Source organism: Opisthocomus hoazin, chromosome 10 (genome assembly GCF_030867145.1).
Source record: "Opisthocomus hoazin isolate bOpiHoa1 chromosome 10, bOpiHoa1.hap1, whole genome shotgun sequence".
Lineage (NCBI taxonomy): Eukaryota > Metazoa > Chordata > Aves > Opisthocomiformes > Opisthocomidae > Opisthocomus > Opisthocomus hoazin.
The window spans coordinates 28,231,744-28,254,402 of NC_134423.1; the positions used below are offsets into that span (position 1 = coordinate 28,231,744).

Consider the following 22,659-nt stretch of genomic DNA (forward strand, 5'->3'; position numbering starts at 1 on the left):
GGGCAGACCTGAAGGTTTTCATAGATTAAATCCACAAAGATAAAGAACAAAAAAAATAGCAGCTTTTTTCTGTACAGACATATAGATGAGTATCTGAACCGTAAAAAAGTTATAAAAGTGACACAAAAGACAATGTGTATGCAAATGATCCATGGTCTAACATAGAACTGCAAGACCCTTCGAGAAGTCTTAATAATAAAGAGAAAAGGTCAACAAAGCATCGTGTACTTGAATCCGGTTACTGCTTTTTTTTGTCTTCTCCAATTTATGTTTCTAAGGTGTTTTTTTCCTTGCAAGCCTGTAAAAGAAAGCAGGCTGCAACGATGGAGATCTCGGCCGGTTATTTTCATGGTTTTCATGTTTCATTTTTGGCGTGTGGTTGACTTTTTTTGTAAGAAATGCACGTGTTTGTTTAGCTCACCACTGCCAGTTTTGTCCAGAATTCATCGGGATGGGGACAGGGGTGGAGGGAGGGCTGTTTCTTTACCCCATCCCTTTCATCTTCTCCATCACAAGAAAAAAAAAATCATCACATTTTGTCCAGTTTTGAAAAAAGATCTAGACAATTTGATTCTTTTACTTTTTTTTTTTAAATACCAGTGTATCATTGAATAGAATGTATTGGTCAGGATCTCTTTTAAACAGAGCAGCTGATTACTGTGCTCCTTCCACGCCTACAAAAAAAAGGAAAACAAAAAACAAGAGTTCATTTTTTTTGGCAAAATTTGGCAGCGTTGAAAATGGTAACAACCTCGGACGAATGATGGCCCTTTTTTATTCTTTTATGTGTTCCTAAAAAGATTAAAGAGCAACATTAAAAACTCCAGTCTTTTTAAATTTTTTTTTGTGGGTTTTTTTTTTTTGTTTGCTTTTTTTTGTTTGTTTGTGTTTTTTTTTTTTTATAAAGACCTACAGTGTTAGGCAGGTGCTTGCAAGGGTACCGGGGAGCCACCTGGCCTGCGATATCTTTGATCTGATAAAAGTGCTGTACGGTTGAACTTGCACGCAGATATGTTTCCCATTATGAAGCAAAGAGAGAGACAGAGAGAAAGAGAAAGAGAGAGAAAAGAGAGAGAGACATCAGATCTCAAGTTTTCTGTTGCCATTAAGTGTTAACATTAGAGTTCTAGAAGGCTGACTGTGTGCCCCATGAACGGAGTCCTTTACCGAAACAAACATCTGCTTGCATATTGAAAAAAGAAAAATACGGTAACTCGTTTGCTGAAAAAAGGGTTCTCCCAAGTGCAGCTATGGCAGTTCTGAAGATCCACTGAGGTACAGTAGGCTTTTGAATATATTGTAGTTTTCTTTCTTTCTTCCCCCAATGCATGTGTTTTTCTGTGTGTTTTTTTTTTTTCTCTTCTGTGAGATTCTGGTTCTAAGGATCAGCAGGCCGAAGACTGGGGCAACGGTAAGGCCCTCTCATTCTTGCGTCCCCCGTTCATGTGTGCGTAGGGCTGTCTCTCCTCGAAGCTGGCCCGAAGAACCACCACGCCTGGGCCGTTCTCGGCTTTGTGTCCTGAGTGCTTGTCAGTGGGTTGGAGGGTGGAGGAGGGGTCTAAAGGAATGCTCTCCATGTTTTCAGTCTCCAGGTCCAGCTCCTCTGTGTCCGGAGGCTTGTTCTCCTCACTGTAGAAGAAGGAGACCTCTTTGAATGCTGGATCCAGCTCGTCTTTGATGCTACCGATGATTTCCAGGAAGGAGGGTCTCATTTTGGGATTGTACTGCCAGCACATGCGCATCAGTTCAAACCTGGAGAGGAAACACACAGCAAAGCCATTTACCGAGGTGTTTCACGAGCCCCGGCTGGAGCCCAACCAACCGTGCCGGAATCGGACCGCGCGCCTTAGAAAATCATTCAGTTCGGATGGACGATGAACTGACAGAACTTTTACAAGCCGAGATCCCCGCGTCACACTTCGACCTCCTTTCTACTCATGGATTTACTGCTCTAGCTCCCATCTCAACCTTCTCCGCTCCCCTCCACACACCTGCCCACGAAGCAGTCTCGTGGACACCTGACACCCTGAAGCATTTCCCATTTTCCTATTTTATTCTATTTTATTCTGACTTAGTAGCTCTCTCTTTTTCCTGCAAAATCTCCTGTGCCTCCCCAACCATCCAGCTACACGACAGTGCCTCTCACAGTATCTTTTTCAAACAACCAATCCCTACCCTATCAATACTGACTTGGAAGAAATTAGAATAGGAAATACACGCAAGGTAAAGCACTGCTTTTGTCCCCCTGAAAGAAGATAATTACATTAAAATTAATTGCAATCCCCCCAAGACATCTGCCAATCTCAGAGACATTCTCTAATATTTTATTTTAAAATTATGTTGTTTTCATTTACGACCAGGGATGCATTAATATTTTACGGAGTGTGAGATCATCTGTTTAAGCCCATCCGTGATTAGATCTGTGCAGTGTCCCATGCTGGCAAAACCAAACCACAAAATGAAACGGTAACACATACAGAATGAAAACAGCATTTTCATGACACAGCAAAATCGGATATTCCTGAGAGATTGCCCGGAGCTTTAAACACAACACAGGAAAGGATTTCACTGTCTGTGAAGGTGGAGTAGGGATGTCTTCTGTTAACACAGCGCTAGTAATAGGATGAATTTACATAAGAAAAGGAAGATTAACATTAATTCTTCAAGCCAATCCTCTACGTACACCGTACCTGGAGAAACAAGCTGTGCGTCAGAAGTCACCGACGGCCAAAACTACTACTTTCTGTGCTAGAATAGAAATGGGTCTTAAAAAAAAAAAAAAAAGAAAAACAGCAAAGCAAAATCTTTCCGTTAAGACAAGGTACTGGAGAATCCTTCAGAGCCCTGCCTTGGCTTCCAGCACTGCGCCCCGCAGCACCGGTCCCCCCTTCCCTTGCCTGGCCAGCAGCCCGCTCCAGCCGCCAGCCTGCGCTCGGTCCCCCCCTCTGCCAGCCCTCCCGTGTAAGGGTGCCAGGGCACCTGAACTCTCCGGTTTTATTCTATTGGACAACACCACCATCTCCCTAACCTCCACAGATTTTCAGAAAGTGAGCAAGCAATTCTATTTCAGGCTTTAAATAGCTCCCACTGCCTTCTGCCCCGGCAGCAGTTTACTAGAACTCTGCAGCTGCGTCTGCAATGATTATCTTTTTTAAATTAAAAAAAAAAAAAAAAAAAAAAGACAAAGCCAAACAAAAATTCACTCCTATTTTGAGTAGCACCTAAGTCCATCACTAAGCGATGTCTTAATGTCTCCAGAGTCCCTGCTCTAGAACAAACCTTTCTACAGGACCGTCACCGAGCTGGAAAACCCTGGACGCCGAAGCCTGTTGCTGCGCATCGCTGCCCGCAGCGGGGCTCGGGGACTCTGGGAACCCCTGCCTGAAATAACACCAAAGCAGAGAAATTCCCGGGCTCCTTGGGAAATGCCACATTTCCTCACAGGGCGCACTACGTCCTCAGCCGCCACGAACCAGCAAAGAGGTGGAAAGCTGCTGTGTTTGGGATGCAAACACTGCTGAGAGCGCTTCAACCAAAACAAAAGCAATCTGAACTGAAGTGCTTTTAAAGTGACAAATATTGCTGCCTGAGCTCAGCTGGCACAACTCGGCATGAACTGCCGTCAGCCACCTGAGCACCGCCCTGTGACACCCCAAACGGAGCTGGCAAAACCAGTCTGTGCTGGGAGAACTCCCCGGGTACTCCATGCTGTATCGTAACAGGCACGTAGACATATAAACACCGTTCAACTATTGCTTGGTTTTTGAGTCTGTAAAAAGCTTTTCATAGCGAAAGTGAAGCCAAACTATAAAACTGCACTATACCCTCACCCACAAACGAGGGGGAAAGCTTGAGACACAAATATATAAAATCCATTTCTGTTACTTCATTGCTGTTTCCTTTCCAGCTGACTGCTGCGTCCCTGAATAGAAGCGTTAGCGGGAGCCAAGAACACTGGATATTCGCTGGCGCTTCGCCCTGAGGCCTAAGGGCAATGCTAAGGAGATACCACAAGCAGTGGAGTAATGCATGTGACATCAGCACAAACAAGGACATGTGATGTTTCTTTTAAGCCATTCCAGATTTAAAAACCCCACAGAGTTCCCATAAAAGGATTCTTTTTTTTGCTTTTTAACTCTCTGGGTTCAAAGACCTTTGTTTACACCATCTTAAACAAAAAACCCCTTTCCACTCTGCAAGGTAAGAATTTACCGGCTGTTAACGCAACCTGAGCAGTTTTACCAAGGGTGTTTCTGACTGGGGGCAAGCGAGCTCAAGAAGTTGCAGGCATCCTCGCGAGACAAGAGGAACAGCCAGCGTCTTTCCCCATTCACCTTTCGCTCAAAGAACTGAGCAGAAATTGTGTTACTTTCTGCACTGAGACAGTAAAAAACAGAAAATGGAAAGTTACTGCAGAAGCTGCGTTCCACTGGAGCGTGTGTTTGTGCTTTGCATCAGGCTCGGTTTGGCGGGGAAAAGCGCAAAGCCCTCTCCCTCCTCTTCCGCTGGTGCCCCGCGCCGACACCACCTCTGCACAGCAGATCCCGGTTTCTAACCGCGCGCTCGCCAGGAACAAAGGGAAAATCAGCAATGCGTAAATAGTCTGCTCATCTACAACACGTGGGGGGGAAGCAATTTCGCTTCAAAACCAGAGTGGGATTCCTGCCTCCACAACTTGTAAAAGCCCCACGGGAATACACTGTCTGAGAGCTTCAGCTGCAGCAAACCTCCTCGCCACGCAGCCATCACCTGACGAACACTGCCGTAACAATGGCAGAACATAAAAACATCACTTATTACACAGGAAGAGGAGAAAACCAGCAAAGCTCCTCCTGGCACCGTCTTATTGAACCATCTGTCTTATTGCATGGTTATGTCTGTAAAACCATGCAAACTATGCCAAGAGGGTGTAGCACAAACAGAACCGAGTCTTGTTTCACCCCGTGGAAGAGTGAAAAGCCTCTGGAAGTACCGTTCCCGTCGTGCTTAGCCCTTTCGCAGGGATTGACCACCTCTGAACCACAAGACAACCACGCCTTCGAATCCCCCTTTGCACAAGCATCCGATAAAACCAAGCTGCAGAACAGAACCTCTCCAGTTCTTCAAGAATCCTTGGTCTCTGATCCATCTAAGAGCTACTCCCTCGCCGCTACCAGGGGTTAGCAAAGCACGGCCACTGAGCAGCATTACTGGCATTGCGGTCTCCGGAGAGACGGAACGTCCAAGATTGCTTGCACCACGTAGCATTCACGCAGGGGGGGGCAACAAGGGGCCCTTACAAAAACTGCTGCACCGTGGCCGAGGCATGCATGGCTGTGTCAACACTCACACAATCTGCATGGTTAAAAATAGTCGATTCGGTGACAGTTGTGGCAAGATTTTTCTATTCTCATCCACGCTTCCCCACAGCAGTCCACCTCCTCCACCTGTTCGGGAGGTTCTTCCTATGTCAGTGTACTCCCCTCTCTCTAGAGGAAGGCAAATTTGTGTTCTGCCCATAACTTTAGTTGTTTCCAAGTCAAACTAATTTAAAGGAAAAAGTGTCTCTGCATCTGTAGCCCACCACATGAGATCTACAGAAGCGCAGTTCCTGGCTCCCCTTCTGGCTCGCATTCCCGCAGTACCCAGCACAAGTACGCTGACTTCCCTGCAGCAGGCGGACTTCGCTTTCTGGACATCTTGAGTTCATATTAAAGTATCACAGACCAGTCAGTCTCCACCAGTGAGCGTTTGTGCTGCCTAAAAAACACCTTCCACTGGCACAGACGTGCCAAGAAACCTGTCTTTAAACAGAATCCTTTAGCAACCTCCGCAAAAAAGAGGATCCCTTGTTTTACAAAGGGTTTCATAAAGCACTTGAGAAAGCGGTTGCCTGGAACACGCTGGGGATGCACGGCGAGATCCATATGCAATTTCAGGGCTCTCTGCAGCTCTGTTACAAGCACCTTTCTGTCCATTCAGCAATTTTCTTGCTACCTCCCGTGCTGAGGTTATCAGACTGCTGGAGAGGGGAGAGGAACTCTGCCCACGGACCAGATCTGTGCCCGCCAGCAGCAACACGTGCGAGGCTCAAGACTGGCACCCGTTGTCAGGTTACTGAGTGGTGCACAGCATCCTTACAGCATCTTGGGCAAACGGGATGGAAGGCAGGGACAGAGGCAGAAACGTGCACATAAAGAAGCACCACAGTAACAGCAAATAGGTTCTCTGCATGCCAAACGCACGTGCACGGAACCAAGGTGACGATCACTCCTGCAGCTCCCTACTGTTGTGCCTGCAACAGCCTGTCTGAACTTCAGCAGGCTTGGGTGTTTGTCCTGATACAAAGACAAAACAAGCGGAAAGGGAGCTAAAGCAAGTTGCAATAAGCTTCTAAAGTCGATGCATTCAATTTTTTTTTTTTTTTCATTTTGAACATAGTCAGGATGTTTTATACACAACTATCACCAAAAAAATAAAGATACCACTAGATTGGATGTGCCTTAATTCCAAGTTCCACCCTGTTCCTTGTTCTGATGGAGAGAAGTGGCTAAATTCAAAGGAAGATTTTTTAATTTTTTAAATTTTTTTTAGTCTGCACCTCTGCAACATCAGGCTGAGGTCTTTGTGGCCATAATGGACGTGTGAACAGCTTTTTCATTAAAATCAGCACAAAAGGCCTCTGCTGCCATACACTGGAGCAAAGATTTGCTCTGCCAGACATGAACCGAATTGCCCCAGCCCACAAGCCAGTTACCCTGAAAGTGGATTCCTCCAGCAGCGACACCCAGCACGCAGGGCAGTATCGGAGGAGGAGGAAGGAGAACGGGCCGGGTGGGCTGCAGCCCAACGAGCTGCTTTCTGTGACTCCCCTCCCGTCCCGTCCCCCCTGATCACACGCACCCCAGGTTAACAGCGAATTTCTGATGCTCAATCTCTTGCCGAGTTTGTTCTCACTGCAGAGGTGTTTTCTTCCTACGAACGCAGGGAGCTGACCCCTTCACACACCCTGTTTGCCCCCCATTTCTGCCCACTCCCCCCCTCCATTACACAGCTCTGACCGCGTTAAAACAATCTCCAGTCCATCTGACTGCCAGAAATTCTCCACAGCATCGTGGAAGGGAAGGAATGTGAAACTGAGGAATCACATGGCAGCTACACCTCCCCCTGCATATACCACCCACCCCCCTCAAACAACGAAACAACGCTGCCTGTCATCTGAAACCGAAGCCAGCGCTCCAGCCAAAAAAGCTCTTTTCCTAAGAATCCCAAGCAGCTGAGGCCCTTAAGTGATTGTATCCCTTCTGTGGGCCTCCAACAAATTTCAATAACTGCAAGACACAGTATTTCCTTCCCAAAAGCCAGTTTGGGAAGTGTATCAAAGTAATACAGCCCGAACAAAGTATCAAAGTAATACAGCCTGAAACTGCTGTACACAAAAGCCAGCAGAAGTATTTCAACAATGTAAAGCTAAAAGCTGAAGCCTGCTGCACTGCACACCCTCCGCTGCTGCAAGGCTTTGTATTGATTCTCGGGGCAGGCAAAGGTTTTTCTGTGTAGTTCTTTCTGTGCTTACAGCAAAGGAAACTGTTAGCAGGGGAGATTTGTTTATCTCAACCTAATGAGCACTGTGACTAAAATAGCAGATCCAACGCAAAGGAATGATACATTCATTTATCTGTACGCTGAATTAAAAAGTTGAATTCCACAGAGTTTATGCACAATACGTTTCAGCTCATCCTATGCTCTTTTCTTTCTGCTTGAAGTAATTCCATTGAGTATAAGAGACAAGATGTAGGCACAAAGTCTTCTGCTGCAGCAAAAGTCACGTATGAGCTTTTACTAAGTCTAACTTCATTCCGAAACACAAAGATTGGGTATTGTTTCCTTACGAGAGGAGACAGCCCAAAGTCAGATTCTGGCCACAAGCAAAGTTGTTTTCTCATATGTCTAACTACTAGAAAATACTAGATGGACAGAGACTGTCCAAGCAGCACCTCACATTACTATCGCTCTTCAGTAACCCCTCCTGTGGCAGACAGGGCAGAAGCAGACATTGAAGGGATCAGGAAGAATTAAACTGCCCCGAGAACAGTGGTAACTGTGGACACTTACAGCATGTCAGGACAATTGTCCGGTTTTTCCAGCAGACCTCCTTCCATCACAAAGCGGAGCACTTGTTCATTGGTCATGCCTTGGTACGGCTGCTCCGCTAACGTTGCAATCTCCCAAAGTACAACACCAAAAGACCTGGAAAACAAATCAGAACTTGAGAACACTGAGTAATCTTTACAAGGATAGCCATCTTACATGATGCTGAGCAGGCAGGTGTCCGTGGCTATTTTCTTTTACCAAAAAATTCCAATTGGTCAAACGCACAGCTGTGGTGATAGCCACACCACCCAGCATAACAGACTGTTGACTTCAAACGCCTCTAGTCACTGGTGAGAAACAGGCTCTCATCAGAGTGGCCTCTGTAAGAAAAGACTGGTAATATTACATTGCTGTTTTTCACGCCATAATCCACAGCTCATAGCTGGTCGTGATTATGATCGTTCAGTGGTCCAGCATTACTTGGTTACACCAGTTCTGTACAAGTCAATGAGTAAAAAAGCCGCTGCAAGCTCACGGCACTGACCAGGAGCCTCCTAACTCAGAGCAGATTGAATCTGTGAGCTTGCCTGGAGAATCAGCTCGCATCTCATCTCCCTTTCCCACAGCTTTGAGTTCAGACTTTAGGCACACTACAAGGGGGGAAGAACAGTGAAGCAGGGAAAATGAAACACGCAGGTAAGGAAAAATTTAAAAAATTCTGTTCCTATCTCTGCGCTGCCTGTACAGAGGACCTCAGGCTGGACAGACACCTGATCATTACAGATCCATCTGTGGCTGGGCGCAGGGAATCACACCTTCTAAGCAGGTGGAGAAGTTGCAGAGACTGGTTAACTAAAGCGAGCTCGACAAGCCCCCTGCCAAACCACAGAGACAGCAGAAAAAAATCTGTACGTTTAAAAAATGGAACTCAAAATCTTCTTGTAACCGTGTCTCAGGTACTCCAGATAGCAGCTGAGAAGGTAATAATGCAGAACTGTAAGCTCTCATTCCAGTGCAAGCTGCTTTTCATCAGCAATACTTGAGCCGCACAAATCCGATTTAAAAGCTGCGTTCTTCCCTCGCTGCCCTAGCAGGCCGAGCGCTAGACAGCAAACGCACACCGTGCATCTCATCTGCCTTACCACTACTGGCAAGCAAACCAACCCACCTCTATTCCCCAGGCACAAAACCACTTCTTGGGTAACACTTTCTATTTATCCCTCTGCTTTGGTTTCTTCCACGTTCTAAGTCAAAGGCGCAAAGCAAGGATCAAGACATTCGACACACAGCAGCAAGCAATGAGTCCAATTTTTGCAAACGACATGGAACTAATCTGAATGCTCTGCAGTTGCTTGTACCAAGACCCTAATTTGCTGTCTGAGCAGCAAAACATTCAAGCCCCCAAGAGAAACTCAAGTCGCTCCTTTTGCAACACATATGTAACCATGTTCCTGAAACAGAGCTTCTAGCTCCTTCCAAGTAAGTACAAAGGCCAGCAGAACTGAAGAAAAGAATTCTGTCTAATAACAGGAATTGATTACTGGTGTAGAAAGATAAGAATAGTTATGTAATTGGGCAGTTTGGGCATAAGTATTGACACTTTCTAAAAATATCTCAATTTAAAATTAGTTTATTGAGCAGACATAGCTCAAATTGTCTGCCCTGCAATGAAAAGTCATCTACTTTTAGAGCTGCTGTGCAAAGAAAGAATATCTAGATGCTGTCTTGTCTTCCGTGGCTAAAATGCTGAGTCAAGCTTACAGGGAAAAAGCAGCGTAGTTTCAATAGGGTATTGTTGTGAAAACAGGAGTCCAGTATTATTAGCTGGTGATGGTCGAGTGGTTTTATCTTTCAGTTATCCACTGCATCTAAAATGGTTTGCATCTGGAGCCAGAAGCCACAAACAGACTTGCAATTGTTTGCCTTTCAGGGGAGGCAGGGACAGAGGGTCAGCTCAACATCTTGGTGCCTTTGAAGATACTTTGATCACTGCAGGAATAATAGGAACAAGTCTTGCACACCTACCAGTCATATTATCATAACAAATAAACTTATGTTGCTCCTTCAAGGCAACTACCAGCTCTGAAAGAATGCAAGATGCTGAAGACTTATTTATAGAAACACACCCTCGCCCTGAACAGTATTACATTAATTTTAAAATGTTCTCCTTCCCTACGTACAACAAAAACAGTCTTGTCTAATTACCTCATTCTTCAGTCTGCAAAGCAATAAAAGAATGAATTGCTAAAACAAAGCCCCACCCTTCAAAACCTCCAGACACTCTTGCAGTTTGCCATTTCACCTTACAGCTTATAAATCTTGCACTCTGACCACTCGCACAGTTCGGTCTTTCTGACGTTTGGTCTAAAACTTATCTCGAAGAACACAGAACCAGATGCCACAACATCCCAGCAAAAAGGCAGGAAAAGCAAATCTCAACATTTTTTACTGTTTGATGAAAATAAATGACCCCCAAAACAGCCAAGCTACAGGGTTTACATGAAGCAACAGCAAAACACGAACCAATACAAGGAGTCAGGTACTTTTTCGAGGCATGAAATAATGTATAGTGTGGCACTTCAATGTATAGTGTTTGGTCTAAAAGATATTAAGTAAGCCAGGATGACCCTTTCAGCCATAAGCAGATCAAGTAAATAAGACACTGTTCTATGACAGCGATAAGTCCAGCTCCACTACATTGGGAATTCAGATTGAAATTTCTGAATCTACAGCTGTGGATACAGGTGGCAAATGCATGCATGTTCTAAACAAACAGCATATTCCTCACATTGAACCCACTTTTTTGTACCTCAAGATAGTACACCTGTGTGCACCAGATTTCAGAATAAGTCACTTCTAACAATTAAGCTGACAAATCACCCCACAGAGGAACTGTCTGAAATACTGATGAGAGCCATGGACCTCTTCTCCATACAGCAGTTTTTTCCTCTCTGCGCTTTCCAGTAAAAATCTCTCAGTTTTCACTCCTCCGCCTCTTAAGTTTTCCAACCTTACAATTAGCAAGTTGCTTTCCTTGATGTGACTTCTGGCTAGCATAGTTCGCTCCGACTGTCCGGCTGACGAACTGCAATATTGTTTGCTCAGTCCTGCTTTGGACTGAACAACCGACGGATGCCAAATCTCGTTAACGCTGAAGGAGAACTCACGTACTTCCTGCACCAACTAAAGTACTAATCTGCTTCTGACGCTTGACTTGGTGTGACATCTGTGGGGTTTTTTTGTTCAGAATTTGAGTTATGTTTACCCAGTAACGTCACTTAACGGTTACTGGTTAAAAGGTACGCGTGTATGGAACAAGCGCAGCACGTCACCGAGGCGGAACACCTGATCTGCTGTAGTCCACCTCTGATACAACGGCTGGAGACGGTGGCTGGACTTAAAAGTTACTGTTGTGTGGTAAGAACAGGCAGGTCTGCCAGCTCCTTCCTCCAGGCTTGTTCAGTTCTACATCTGGGGATTTTCTAGTGATATATTCCAAATTTCTGTCTGCTTTGTGAAGCCATTACAAGTCCCAAAATTCTTTTACTGCAGAGGGACTGCCAAAAGCATGCCTGCGCTCTTCTGTTAGATAAATGGCTGATACTGGGCTTCCCCTTCAACTCAGAGTGGTTATTTTCATCTACTTCCAAGTTTGAGGGTGACTGGATTCATAAGTAAGTCACTAACCACATGCAAAAAATTTTAAGCAACATTCTGGTGCTTTGTTTTTTTACTTGTTACATAATTCCTCTTATGAGCCTCTCACCCAAAGCTGGTGCTGTGGACTACAGTCCACTGACTCCAAAATCCTCAAGCCGTTTAAACAAAATACAATTTACTACTAAAATACCATTCCTACTGACTTCTAGACATTTGGAGGCAATCAGCTGCCAATTCTGTAACAGATCAGCAGTAAAAAACATCTTGTTAGGAAGGCAGAGAAACCGTAAAAGACAGAGCAGAGGTTTTGCCAGGATACGTTCATCTTCTGCCAAGTCCTCCCTACCTATCTGCAAAAGTTGGGGGGGGGGGGACGGACGGACGGGACTGTTCCAGAGTATTCTTTCTTCTAAGAAGTGTATTTTGAAAGTTCCTGAATGCCTCTATTATTAACTTCAGATACAGCAACCAGGCAATGTGCTTTTAAAGAAGAACCTATTTCTGCATCCTGCGGTACACCAAACAAGCAAACAAAGCTCCAAATGGAGAAGGATATACACAAGGGAGAACTCCCAAGAAAAAACCTGCTAGTGTACACGAACCGTCTGCGGGAAAGTGGAGTTATTTACACAGAAGGTTTTGATAGAAAAGCAGGTCAGCAAAATGAACCTTTCTATATTCTTGGCAACTTTTAATGCTTTTCTTGAAGAAGGGCAATTTGAAAAATGACAACTTGCTCTTCCAGGTGAAGGTAATGTTTTTCACTGCACAACTGATTTTACAACCCACAGCAGGAAACATGCCGCCACCTCCAGTTTTGGAAATCCACTTAATTCTGCTCTCGGGGAGAGCAGAATTTAACCTCACCAGATCTTGATTTTGTAGTAGAAATGTGAAATATAAAGCAGAATGCTTCACAGGGGAAAAAGAGAGTTACCTACGAAGAGACAGCAGAAGCAATATACTTAGTTAAGTCTACTAAAACAAGAAAAGAGGCCAGAAAGAAGAGGGGCTAAAGTAGTTTGCAAAGCCTATTTTTTGTTACCAGACATCGGAGTGCGTTGTGAAGACTCCATCTTTCAGTGATTCTGGGGACATCCAGCGGACAGGCAGCAAACCTTTCCCTCCTTTACGATAATAATCTGTCTCGTAGATATCTCTTGTCATGCCAAAATCTAGAAGGTATAAAAGTTTTCAGTTTGCACGATAAAACGATGAACATTTCCCCTCACTACAAGCCATTGTAGCCAGCAGAGAATCACAGTTTGGTGCAAAGAATCTGCAATCTGTTACGACGACACGTTACGTTGCAGGCACTTTACCTGCTGCCTTAGGGCTGGTTAGCTTCCCTCCCAACAAAACCAACGGACATTTTTACCATTGACTCCAGTGGGCGAGAAGGCTCAATGACTTAAATACATTAATACGAAAAGTTCCAGGTTTTACGCTCAAGTCTTGCAGTAAGCTAAGTCTTCTGAAGGTCATACAAATCACTAATCTGTTCTCTAAATTAAATAATTTTCTTTTCTTTTTAGAGACTGTAGAGAACTGCTTTAGCACTTAGTAGTATTGTCTTTACTTAAAGAATCTCACGTGTTGATGGAAATGCTTCTCTCTTGGGTTTTTTTTTCCTCTTTCCGAAGGTAACTTCCAGTTCCTGTATAATATTCCTTCTCAAATGCTACAGAGGATTAGGCTATTCATTTATGACTAACACAGACCAATATTAAAGACATATTTTGGGTTATACGCATGTCCTTAGCTGTAAATACGTAAGCATTTGCAAGACTTGGATCTAACAATGCTCATCTCCTGCCTGTAACTCGGACTTCTTCCAGCATTTTTTTTCTGTTCAATCGGCTTGACGCACACAAAACTGCTGGGTCTTGGACTAGGCTATGTAAACCAGTAACTATGCTTTCAGACACTAACCAGAAAGTTAAACCAAGCAGCATCAAATCGCTTACTAATATTAAATGTTGTCTGCTAACACAGCAGACCTAGGGCAAACTCCATGTTGTCAACACAGACCCGTAGGTGCCCCTTTTTTTCCCCAGAAAAAGCGGAGTGAGGACAGAATTCCTCCAGCTCTCACAGTCATTACTACCAGTCTATGGATGTCATTATCACCAGGCTTGGATGAGTGACCAAGCACTGATCCTTCTCGTTCCTCACCTGCTAGGGACACTGGTACCCTCACTGACTATGACTAAAAAGCCCATCTGTGCAGCTATTCCATCACTCCCACACACCACGGTGACTTTATCCTGGCTGAATGGAAAATTCTTTGAAAATGCAATGCAAATAAGAAACAGATACGCAACAAGTATAGGACAGTGTAGCATAAAGCTCCTTCTCTGAGCTCTAACCAGTCTGAGCTGGCGTGCTCCAGTCAAGACACCCCTGAACTGTGCCTACATGAAGGGATTTCCAATGCTGGTAGATAAATCAGCGCGGTGCAGCATATTTCACAAAATGCTTTCGGGGTAACCATGTACGACGTTGAAGGGAAGAAATGCACCATCTTCAGTTCAAAGAATTGTAAAGCGCGCTGGTAGGGGGAGAGGGAGTGAGAAAACCAGTACGGGAAGCATTCAAGGCTGACTTCCCTCAAACCTGCAGAAAATGCACAAAATCCCCCAAAGATCTTATTTCCTAATTAACTGACTCAAAATGAAATCATTTTTTCTTTCTCCCAAATGACAGGATTACTTACACAAATTATCAAAATAGCTGAGTTAAGCTCAGAGAAAAAGAATTAGTTTCCTACAGCAGAAGGCTGTTGCTATACATGTTATTTTAATATGCACAACTCTAAAACAGCCAAAAGCTTAAAATCACCCTCTCTGGAGAGAAGTCTGAAAAAACTCATCTGACACGATATTGGAGGGATGGTGAAGGGGGGGGGGGGGGGGGGGGGGAAGTGATGTTCTAACAGCAGAGCAGAGGAGAAGCCATTCTGTTGTCTGGAAAGCAGAACTCCAGTTCAGACTGGAAAGCATCCAGCTGAAGTCAAGCCTTACATTCCACTTCCAAATCAGATGCACTTTAAAATAATCCTAAAATTCTTATTCTCGAGTCCATAAACAAGAGGTGGGATTACTTTTACGCATTAACAGAAAAGCGAATGACACACCAGTGGTAACCACGCCATCCACCCAGATGTCTGCAGCATCTGCACCTCAAATCACTGCTCCACAAGCTCTTCTTAAACCCACACGCTATACTGTTTCCTCACTGGAATAACGGCAAGTAGAGGTATTCCAAGAGTTTCAACTCAGTGTTGACTGCTCACAGGTCTTAAATCACAGCAAGCCTTCATAATGAACATACTTCATTCTGCAGAAATTCAAACTAGAGCTAAGCAGCTAACGTCTTTCAAAAGATTTAAATGCCTTCTAATGTGACAATTTTTCAGGATGATGTTTTTAATTTCTGTAAAAGTCAAGAAAGCTCACCTCCAATTTTCACTGTGAAGTCTTCTGCCACCATGCAGTTTCTTGCAGCGAGATCTCTGTGAACAAATTTGTTGGCGTTGAGGTATGCCATCCCATCAGCAATCTCTCCTGCCATCTGAATCATCTTCTTCAGAGTTGGAGGTGCCTGGCCAGGATTATTCTGAGCAAGGTTAAGAAGATAAAATGGGGAGGGGGGAGTAGTTATTGCATCAAACTGCAACATGCTATTTAAAAAAAAAAAAAAAAGAAAAAAAATCACATTTTCTCAACTCAGCCTAACATGATCCAGGAATGAACCCAGAAACTCGTGATTATGTACACCACAGCATCTACCCAGCAAGAATACTGGCCATACCAAGCTGGGTTAGCTCTTTTACACCATTCTATTTTAGGGAGTACAAGCCAGAAAGACTGTTTGGTATAAGGACGTTCTCTTATACCCATGAAATCTAAGCATCCATCTTTTTGCCACCCAAGTTCTTAGATACAAAGCAGATCACTTGTTTTAGAGATTTCTACTATCTTCATGAAAAAAAAGATGATGTTAAATGATTTAATCTCCTGTTCCCCAGTCCCCCATAACCAGATGCCTCTTGAATTACTTCTATTTGTAAATAGGAGAAAAGATTATGGGACAGTTTCTTCTGAAGCAAATTCACTTCTTAGCATTCATGAATATATGGCTTCTGCCATTCTCAGTCTCATGGATGAAGGAGTTCAGGTATTTACACACAACCAGTTAAGTCCCACCATCGCTTGCCAGTATGAATTTGCCTAAGCTCTACACCCTTTGGACAATCATCACTGACAGAGTAACCAAAATCATGGCCTTGTATACCGAATACTAATGACAAAGATCCTAAACCACATAGATCAAATCACTGAACTTTATCACATCCCCACGCAGAGACCAAACGGTCCCTCACCCACCTTCCATGAAAAGTGTTCGTGTCCAGTCCCATCACCACTTTCAACCTGTGCTACTTTGTGTTGAGATAATCACACACAGAATCACAGACTGTTCGGGGTTGGAAAGGACCTCTGTGGGTCATCTAGTCCAACCACAATGAGCCATACCCATGACTTCCAGGCTCCCAAGAGCTGAATGCAACATACCCTATGGAAGCCAACAAGATCCAACCAAGAAAGCCCAGAAGGACCAGTGTGAGTTGAATCCCCAGGAAGATGACATAGGTATGGGAGCTGCACGGTTAAAGTATCAGTAAAAGCCAGTGATCAGGCAAGGCCTCCATCCGCACCCTACTGAAGCATCCTGCCTTCCTCCTCACAGAGGTCCTCAGAAGACTTCGCTCAGCTCTTTACATTGGAGATCAAGGAAGACATGGAATTTTGGCACAGGCCTATCAGGGACTGCTTTGGAGAGTACCAGCATACAAGACAGAAAAGCCACGGACAGAGTTCATCATGTTGGTAATTTCTATATAGTGTCACTGTCCCTTTTTATGCAGTTTGCTGAATTCAACCAAAACTACTTACCAAAACATGAGATATTATTAATCTTAAATGCTAGTCAAGCCCTTAGCGCATAGTCCTACTGGTATTTTCTGAATGCTGTATTCAGTACGATTATTCTCTGTATCCGATCACTCAAGCAATCTGCTCTTGCTACATGCAATGCCCTCCATTTATACCATATCAACTCTCCCGTGCACGTACTGTGCTAATGTTCTGTTCCTTTCAGTTATTCACATCAGAATTTCTAGATTAAGGGCAAAAGCTGCTGAGCTCATTTTCTACACAGTCTGCTATGATTTCAGTGGCAAGTGACCTATGTGTCATCTTCATCCTTCAGACTCTGTATCATGTGTGGCAATTTTAGCTGTAGGACTGATGGCCTACATATTAGACTATGCATATTAGCTAGGATACTAGAGTTTTACTTTCCAGCAGAGGCAACAGGCAGCATACATAACATGAAACAATTACCCTAACACACGTGCTTCAACTAGCCAATGTTTTGTCTAACATCCTGATGAGACATTAGATTAGACAAGAGATTTAGTTCAGATCTTGAAAACAGGACTCAGGAACACAAGAAGGGACCTATTCCATGCAGTACACAAGGCTATTTGCAATAGCTACCTCATGAAAAAAGGTGTTGCAGATCACAGAGCAGCTTATGTTTTGTTCCTACAGCTTAAGAGAAGGGCAAGAAAGGCTAATTGCCTGCTGCTTTCAACATCACGTTGTTTTATTCAAGATGATTCTAACTGAAGAAATCAAAAACCACCCAGCAACTCATGACTCACCTCTGTGTCTGGCCTTAATGATCTCAGGTAACTTTTGAGGTCCCCACGTGTCATCAGCTCCATGATAACCAGCGTAGGCTGGCCCTGAGACACAACACCAAGCAGCCGAACCTGGAAGAGGAAAAACAAACGTTCAGTTACAAATATGGCTAATTGAACTGTAGCCATCATTTATTCATGTCAGTATGTAGCCCCAAACATCCATGAACCTGTGGAAAAGGTCTGAAAGTAGATTTGGTTCCACCTTCTGGCTCCTGTTACACAGTAATATTATAAAGCTGTGCAGAGTTGAAGCTAAAATCCCAAGTTCATGCTTCAGTCAGTGAAGATGTGCCCTGAACACCCTCGTGCCAGTAAGCACCATGGCTGTATGAATCACAGCCTTGTCACATTTTCATGACTTACCACATGGTGACAATTGAACTCCTTCATCACCGAGGCCTCATTTAAGAACTCTATCCTCTCACGCATGCTCGCAGACTCATTGACAGTCTTGATGGCCACCCTGGTCTCTGGCTCATCCTTCACCACTCCCTTGGCTATTCCCTCGTACACCATTCCAAAGGAGCCTTGCCCAAGCTCCCGACACATGGTGATCTTCTCACGGGGCACCTCCCATTCGTCTGGAACATACACTAAGGAGAGAAAGAACAGGCCATGATGTTCCACTTCTGCAAGTGGTGTGCTCAGTCACCACTTTACCCTACCAACGGCCCAAACAGTTTTACTGTAAAAATCACTAGACACAATGCTGAGACCTTGCATGATGTATACAAATAGTCCACCGTCTTTCCCATACAGAGATAGGTAGATGCAAACACACGCAAATAAATCTTAAAGAAATGTGGAGACGGACTTGGAAGTGGCCTCACTATGGTACTGATATAATGGGATAGAAATAAGGAACCTACAAGCACAAAACCAGGGTGGGAAGAGGCTTGAACCAATACTTTAGGCTTGAGCTTTTCTTGGGAAACTTGGTCTTCTAATTCTTCCAAACAGCATCAAACATACTTGATCATCTGTATCAGTTTAGTGTCTGCTGTATTCTCTATTAACAGATTGATTTTATGACTAGAGGGAAGCAGACTCTCTGATCTAGTAGGCTCTTTGCATGAAACTATTCTGATCACTTGCACACGCACTGTTGCACCAGTAAAGGCAGAACTTGCTGCTGCAAGTCTTTGATCTGAGGCAGCAGAGAGATCTCAGAAGGTGACTGCCAGGAGGGAGGACTGCCTCAGGCAAGAAGACATCTGAGTAGTCACTGATGCTGCTGCCTGTCAGTCACCAAAGGAGGGGACAGTTGTGTCTCATGCTCTGGATGGGTGAAATGACAGGATGCAAAAATAGAGGATTATGGCATAAACACCGACAGACCTTTAACCCTAATGGTGCCACTATAAAAATAACAGTAAAATAGTCTGCTGCACTCCAGCTAAATCCATTAGTCTCCTGGGGGCTTCTGGAAACGCTATTCCAGCAAGAAGTCTATACAGCAGTAGCACCAAACTCATCCATAAACAGAAGAACTGATGCCTCAAGGAAATTCATCTGATGCTCTGATTTCCTGCACTTGAAGAGCTCCACATGTACACAATCTGTACAGTATGGGCACACGCTCATTACAGATAACCACACCTCTATGTGTGCACGTAAAATAAATTATCTGGCAAGCAGGGCTTCCAGTAAGAACACAGTTGCTTTTTATATTTTATCATTTCTTTAAGCAACTCGTTTAGCCAGAAATCTGAATTTCCAGGGTTCTCCACGACACAGCAACCGCAGCACAGGGGCTTTCTGGAGATGCAGAGCTGAGGATCCCTGGAGGAGGCTAATTCAGCTCCTGCTGCTGCTCAGGGACAGCCAACACAACAACTGGCAAGTTCATCTACACCATTAACAGGCACAACCTCCTGCAACAATTAACTACAGGAAAATAACAGAGACATACAGCAAGCAAAACAAAAATAAGCACATTGTTCTAGGAACAGCAACTTTGTTTTGAAGAATTTTTATACGTCCTGGTTGGTTTTAAAGATCTGAGCATTATCCACATTGTATCTCCCATAGAAAACGCTAAGAAATTAATGATGCCCCCCCAAACTCCAGATCTGACTTTAGAACTACAGTTCTGCCACACTGTTAGCAGAGCACTCAGCACAAACATACCAGCTGGGATCTAAACATTGCCACAGTCTAATGCCTCTAAATACTGTCATCACCAAATAGATACATTAACCTATAAATTAGGTCAATTTGAAACTAGCTTTATGAAACTGTTTCCATCTAGAGAAAAATGGACTTCTCCACACTGCAGATATTGAGAGAAACAAATATGGATGACACTAAACATCAATGCTCATTTTACCACAAAATTTCTGCATGTGATATGTCTGGAAACCAACAATATCGCTTTTCTCTTTCTCTAACTGGGAAAAGTTGTTTGAGAGTTTTATTGGGATGGCAAGTGAGGAGACTGCACTGTTTTTTGTTAATTACTATTTTCCATCTGAGAAGTACACAGAAACATGCAGTGGGTTTGTTCCGATAGGTCAGAATAAGGCTTAACAGGGCAAACTTGAAAGACAATGAATTAATGAATTCTTCTTTCACTCCAGTGAAAGCATCCCTAGATGACTAGATGATAATCTGAAAGTAAAACCAATGGATCCAAATTTGCCTCAGCTGAATAAACTACAGGAAAAAACTCAAAAACTGCCCCGTTTCAATAGACAGATGACATTTATGTGTCATCAGCGATGGATTCCATGGCTATGCTATTAAAACAAAGAGAGAAAACAGTTTCACCACATCCCTTTTAGAGTCTTCAGTCAGACACAAACAGAACATGCGAAAGTAAAAGCACCAGAAGTGTAAGGCCACACTTACCATCTGAAGCACTGAAGTACTCGGGGTTCACAGAAGCGTAAAGTACTCCATTGCCCAGTCTGTCACTGTTCCTGTCAAAATTTTTTTTTATTTTAATCTTTAAACTTCAGTAAATTTCAGACCACCTCTTCTACAGCTTTTCCACTATTTGCTCAATCTATTATTTACTGTACATTGAGAGCTTTTCGGACAAAGGGGACAAACCAAGTTCTTATTGTACCCACATAATCAATGGGAAACCAGTCCTGAACAGCTTTCCCAGGAAACCTGCGGTCTTCTCTATACCAAATCAGGACCAGAAAAGCCCAACCACAAGATGCTTCCAGCTGCTGGGTTAAACGTCCTTTAAGCAAGGTAGCTATATGGTAACACACCCGGGAGACCTGTGCCTAAGAACACACTAACACCACCTGCTCTGCTGTGGGAGAGAAGTGATCTAGCAAAGGACAAGATTGCTTTTAATCGGGAATTCCATTCAACTATTTTCTAAGTGTTTCTACTACTTTATTTCAGAAACACACACATACACCGCCCCCCCCCCCCCAATTTTACTGGGGTGAGTGACTTTCAGAGTAAGACATGTTTATTCAGCACTGTGAGAGCTCCTGCAGGAGGGCAGGCTGTAGACATAAAATTATCAGTCAGACCTCAGAAAATCAAAGACAAAACATTCTTGTGGGCTAGAACAACACTCTAAGGAAGGATGAGTTATCAGGCATTTGATCTAGAAGAGCCCAAGGGAAGGCCAAGCAAGCACTGCACTTCACTAGATACAGAGCCCTTTCTGGAGTGCTCCAGGAGAACTGGTACTACTGTCTGCACACAAATGAACCAGAGCTGGAAATAATGGGATACGAAATGAGCGTAATTTATACAAGCGTAACAAAACCACTCTGTACCTAGAAAGTTGCAAGGGTGAACATTTGCACTGACTTCTCTTAAGCTCTCATTATGTAGTTCAAGTAAATAAATAAATAAAATCACGTTACAAAAAACAAATCTGAGGAAAACAAATCAACAGAACAGTCCCCTAGACTGCTCTGTCCAGGATGTAATTCTTTAAGTGGATCAAAAGACTTCAAAAAACCTCGAGAATTTGCAACAAATCAAACTAACCTGAATTGAACTAAGTCTTCATGACTTCTGTTGACCCGTATTTCAGTCAAAGCCCCTGATTACACACGTTCAGCGCCTGCCATCATTGTCCCAGCAGATATGTTCCCAACAACCCTCCTCTTCCCTCTCAAACATGATACTGTAACAAAAAGCCTCTTCATACTCAAGCAGCAGCCAGATGCTTGCTGGTAACTCTAAACCACCTCCCTCTGCACATCACCAAGACAGAGTCTACTTCAGCTTCTCCAGCCCTCTGAATGCCATTTCCCTTTTTAATTTCTAACTTGCTCCATGGACGCAGATTTTTCCCTTCCTGCAGTTTTAACCACAAGCATATACAACTCACCTCTTTTTGTTGAAGACGTACAGCATTATCAGTAATCCCCCGATGATGAGCAGGAAAGCAATAGGGAGCACAATTATCAAGTGCAGGAAGTTTCCATAGTTTGCTGCTGCAACCAACAAGAAAACAATTGTATAAGGATTTCTATAAAATCTCCATTAACAAAGAACCATTCAAAACCCACTCAGTATATTTCCATACAGGGAAGAAATCAAAGTACTTATTTTCTTGTCTGATGTGGAAAAATGTACTCAGAAACACTCCCTGACTGCAGATGAGTGGAACAAGAAAACAGGCAGTGAAAAGCATTAATTTTGTACAGAACAGTGTCTGTCTGGGGTTTGTTTTCACAAGTTACTCTTAAGGACTTACATTCCTCAGTGAACAATATGTAATTGTTCACTTTTTTCCCACCTTTTGTTCACCTTGTTCACCTTGCAATTGCTTATGCTTATATTCAGAATATAAACACACTGCTCTCTACTCCAAGTTCTTTTAAGTCCAGAAATTAGAAAATCAAAAAAGAGTAAAAGGTGGAGTTTCACTTTTCTGCGGATACATCTGGTTACAACTAAATACAGAAGTTCTTGAGAGGGTCTCTGCGGACACTACAGTGGTGTTCTTCTGAAATATAAATTGCTCCCATTGTCAGGGCCAGCATCACCCTTTCATCAGGATGTTGCCTTCATCAAATGTCACTTGAACAGGTCATACGAAAAAGCATCTTGATATTTAAAAATACCTGCCAGCCAAAAATCTAAACAAATTCTTTGTTTCTTGTATTACTTCGCAATTTAAAGTGGGTTTGCCTTATTGCCAAAGGTTTTGTACAATCCTGCTCCATGTT

The 22,659-nt window shown here is 43.6% G+C and overlaps 1 protein-coding gene across 2 annotated transcripts in view; it reads right to left on the bottom strand.

Moving 5' to 3' along the window:
- Positions 1–276: 276 nt before the first annotated feature.
- IGF1R (insulin like growth factor 1 receptor) overlaps positions 277–22,659 on the bottom strand; it is a 188,824-nt gene continuing 166,441 nt past the window's right edge. The window contains exons 14-21 of one of the 2 annotated variants that reach the window (XM_075431314.1): positions 21,816–21,918; positions 20,354–20,424; positions 17,867–18,096; positions 17,462–17,572; positions 15,192–15,351; positions 12,779–12,908; positions 8,095–8,229; positions 277–1,752 (exon numbers count right to left, since the gene is read on the bottom strand). In XM_075431314.1, the coding sequence (XP_075287429.1) occupies positions 1,386–1,752; positions 8,095–8,229; positions 12,779–12,908; positions 15,192–15,351; positions 17,462–17,572; positions 17,867–18,096; positions 20,354–20,424; positions 21,816–21,918 (1,307 nt within the window). In that variant the 3' untranslated portion in view covers positions 277–1,385. Of the gene's footprint in view, positions 1,753–8,094; positions 8,230–12,778; positions 12,909–15,191; positions 15,352–17,461; positions 17,573–17,866; positions 18,097–20,353; positions 20,425–21,815; positions 21,922–22,659 lie in introns of both variants that reach the window. The other variant, XM_075431313.1, reaches the window with a different exon arrangement.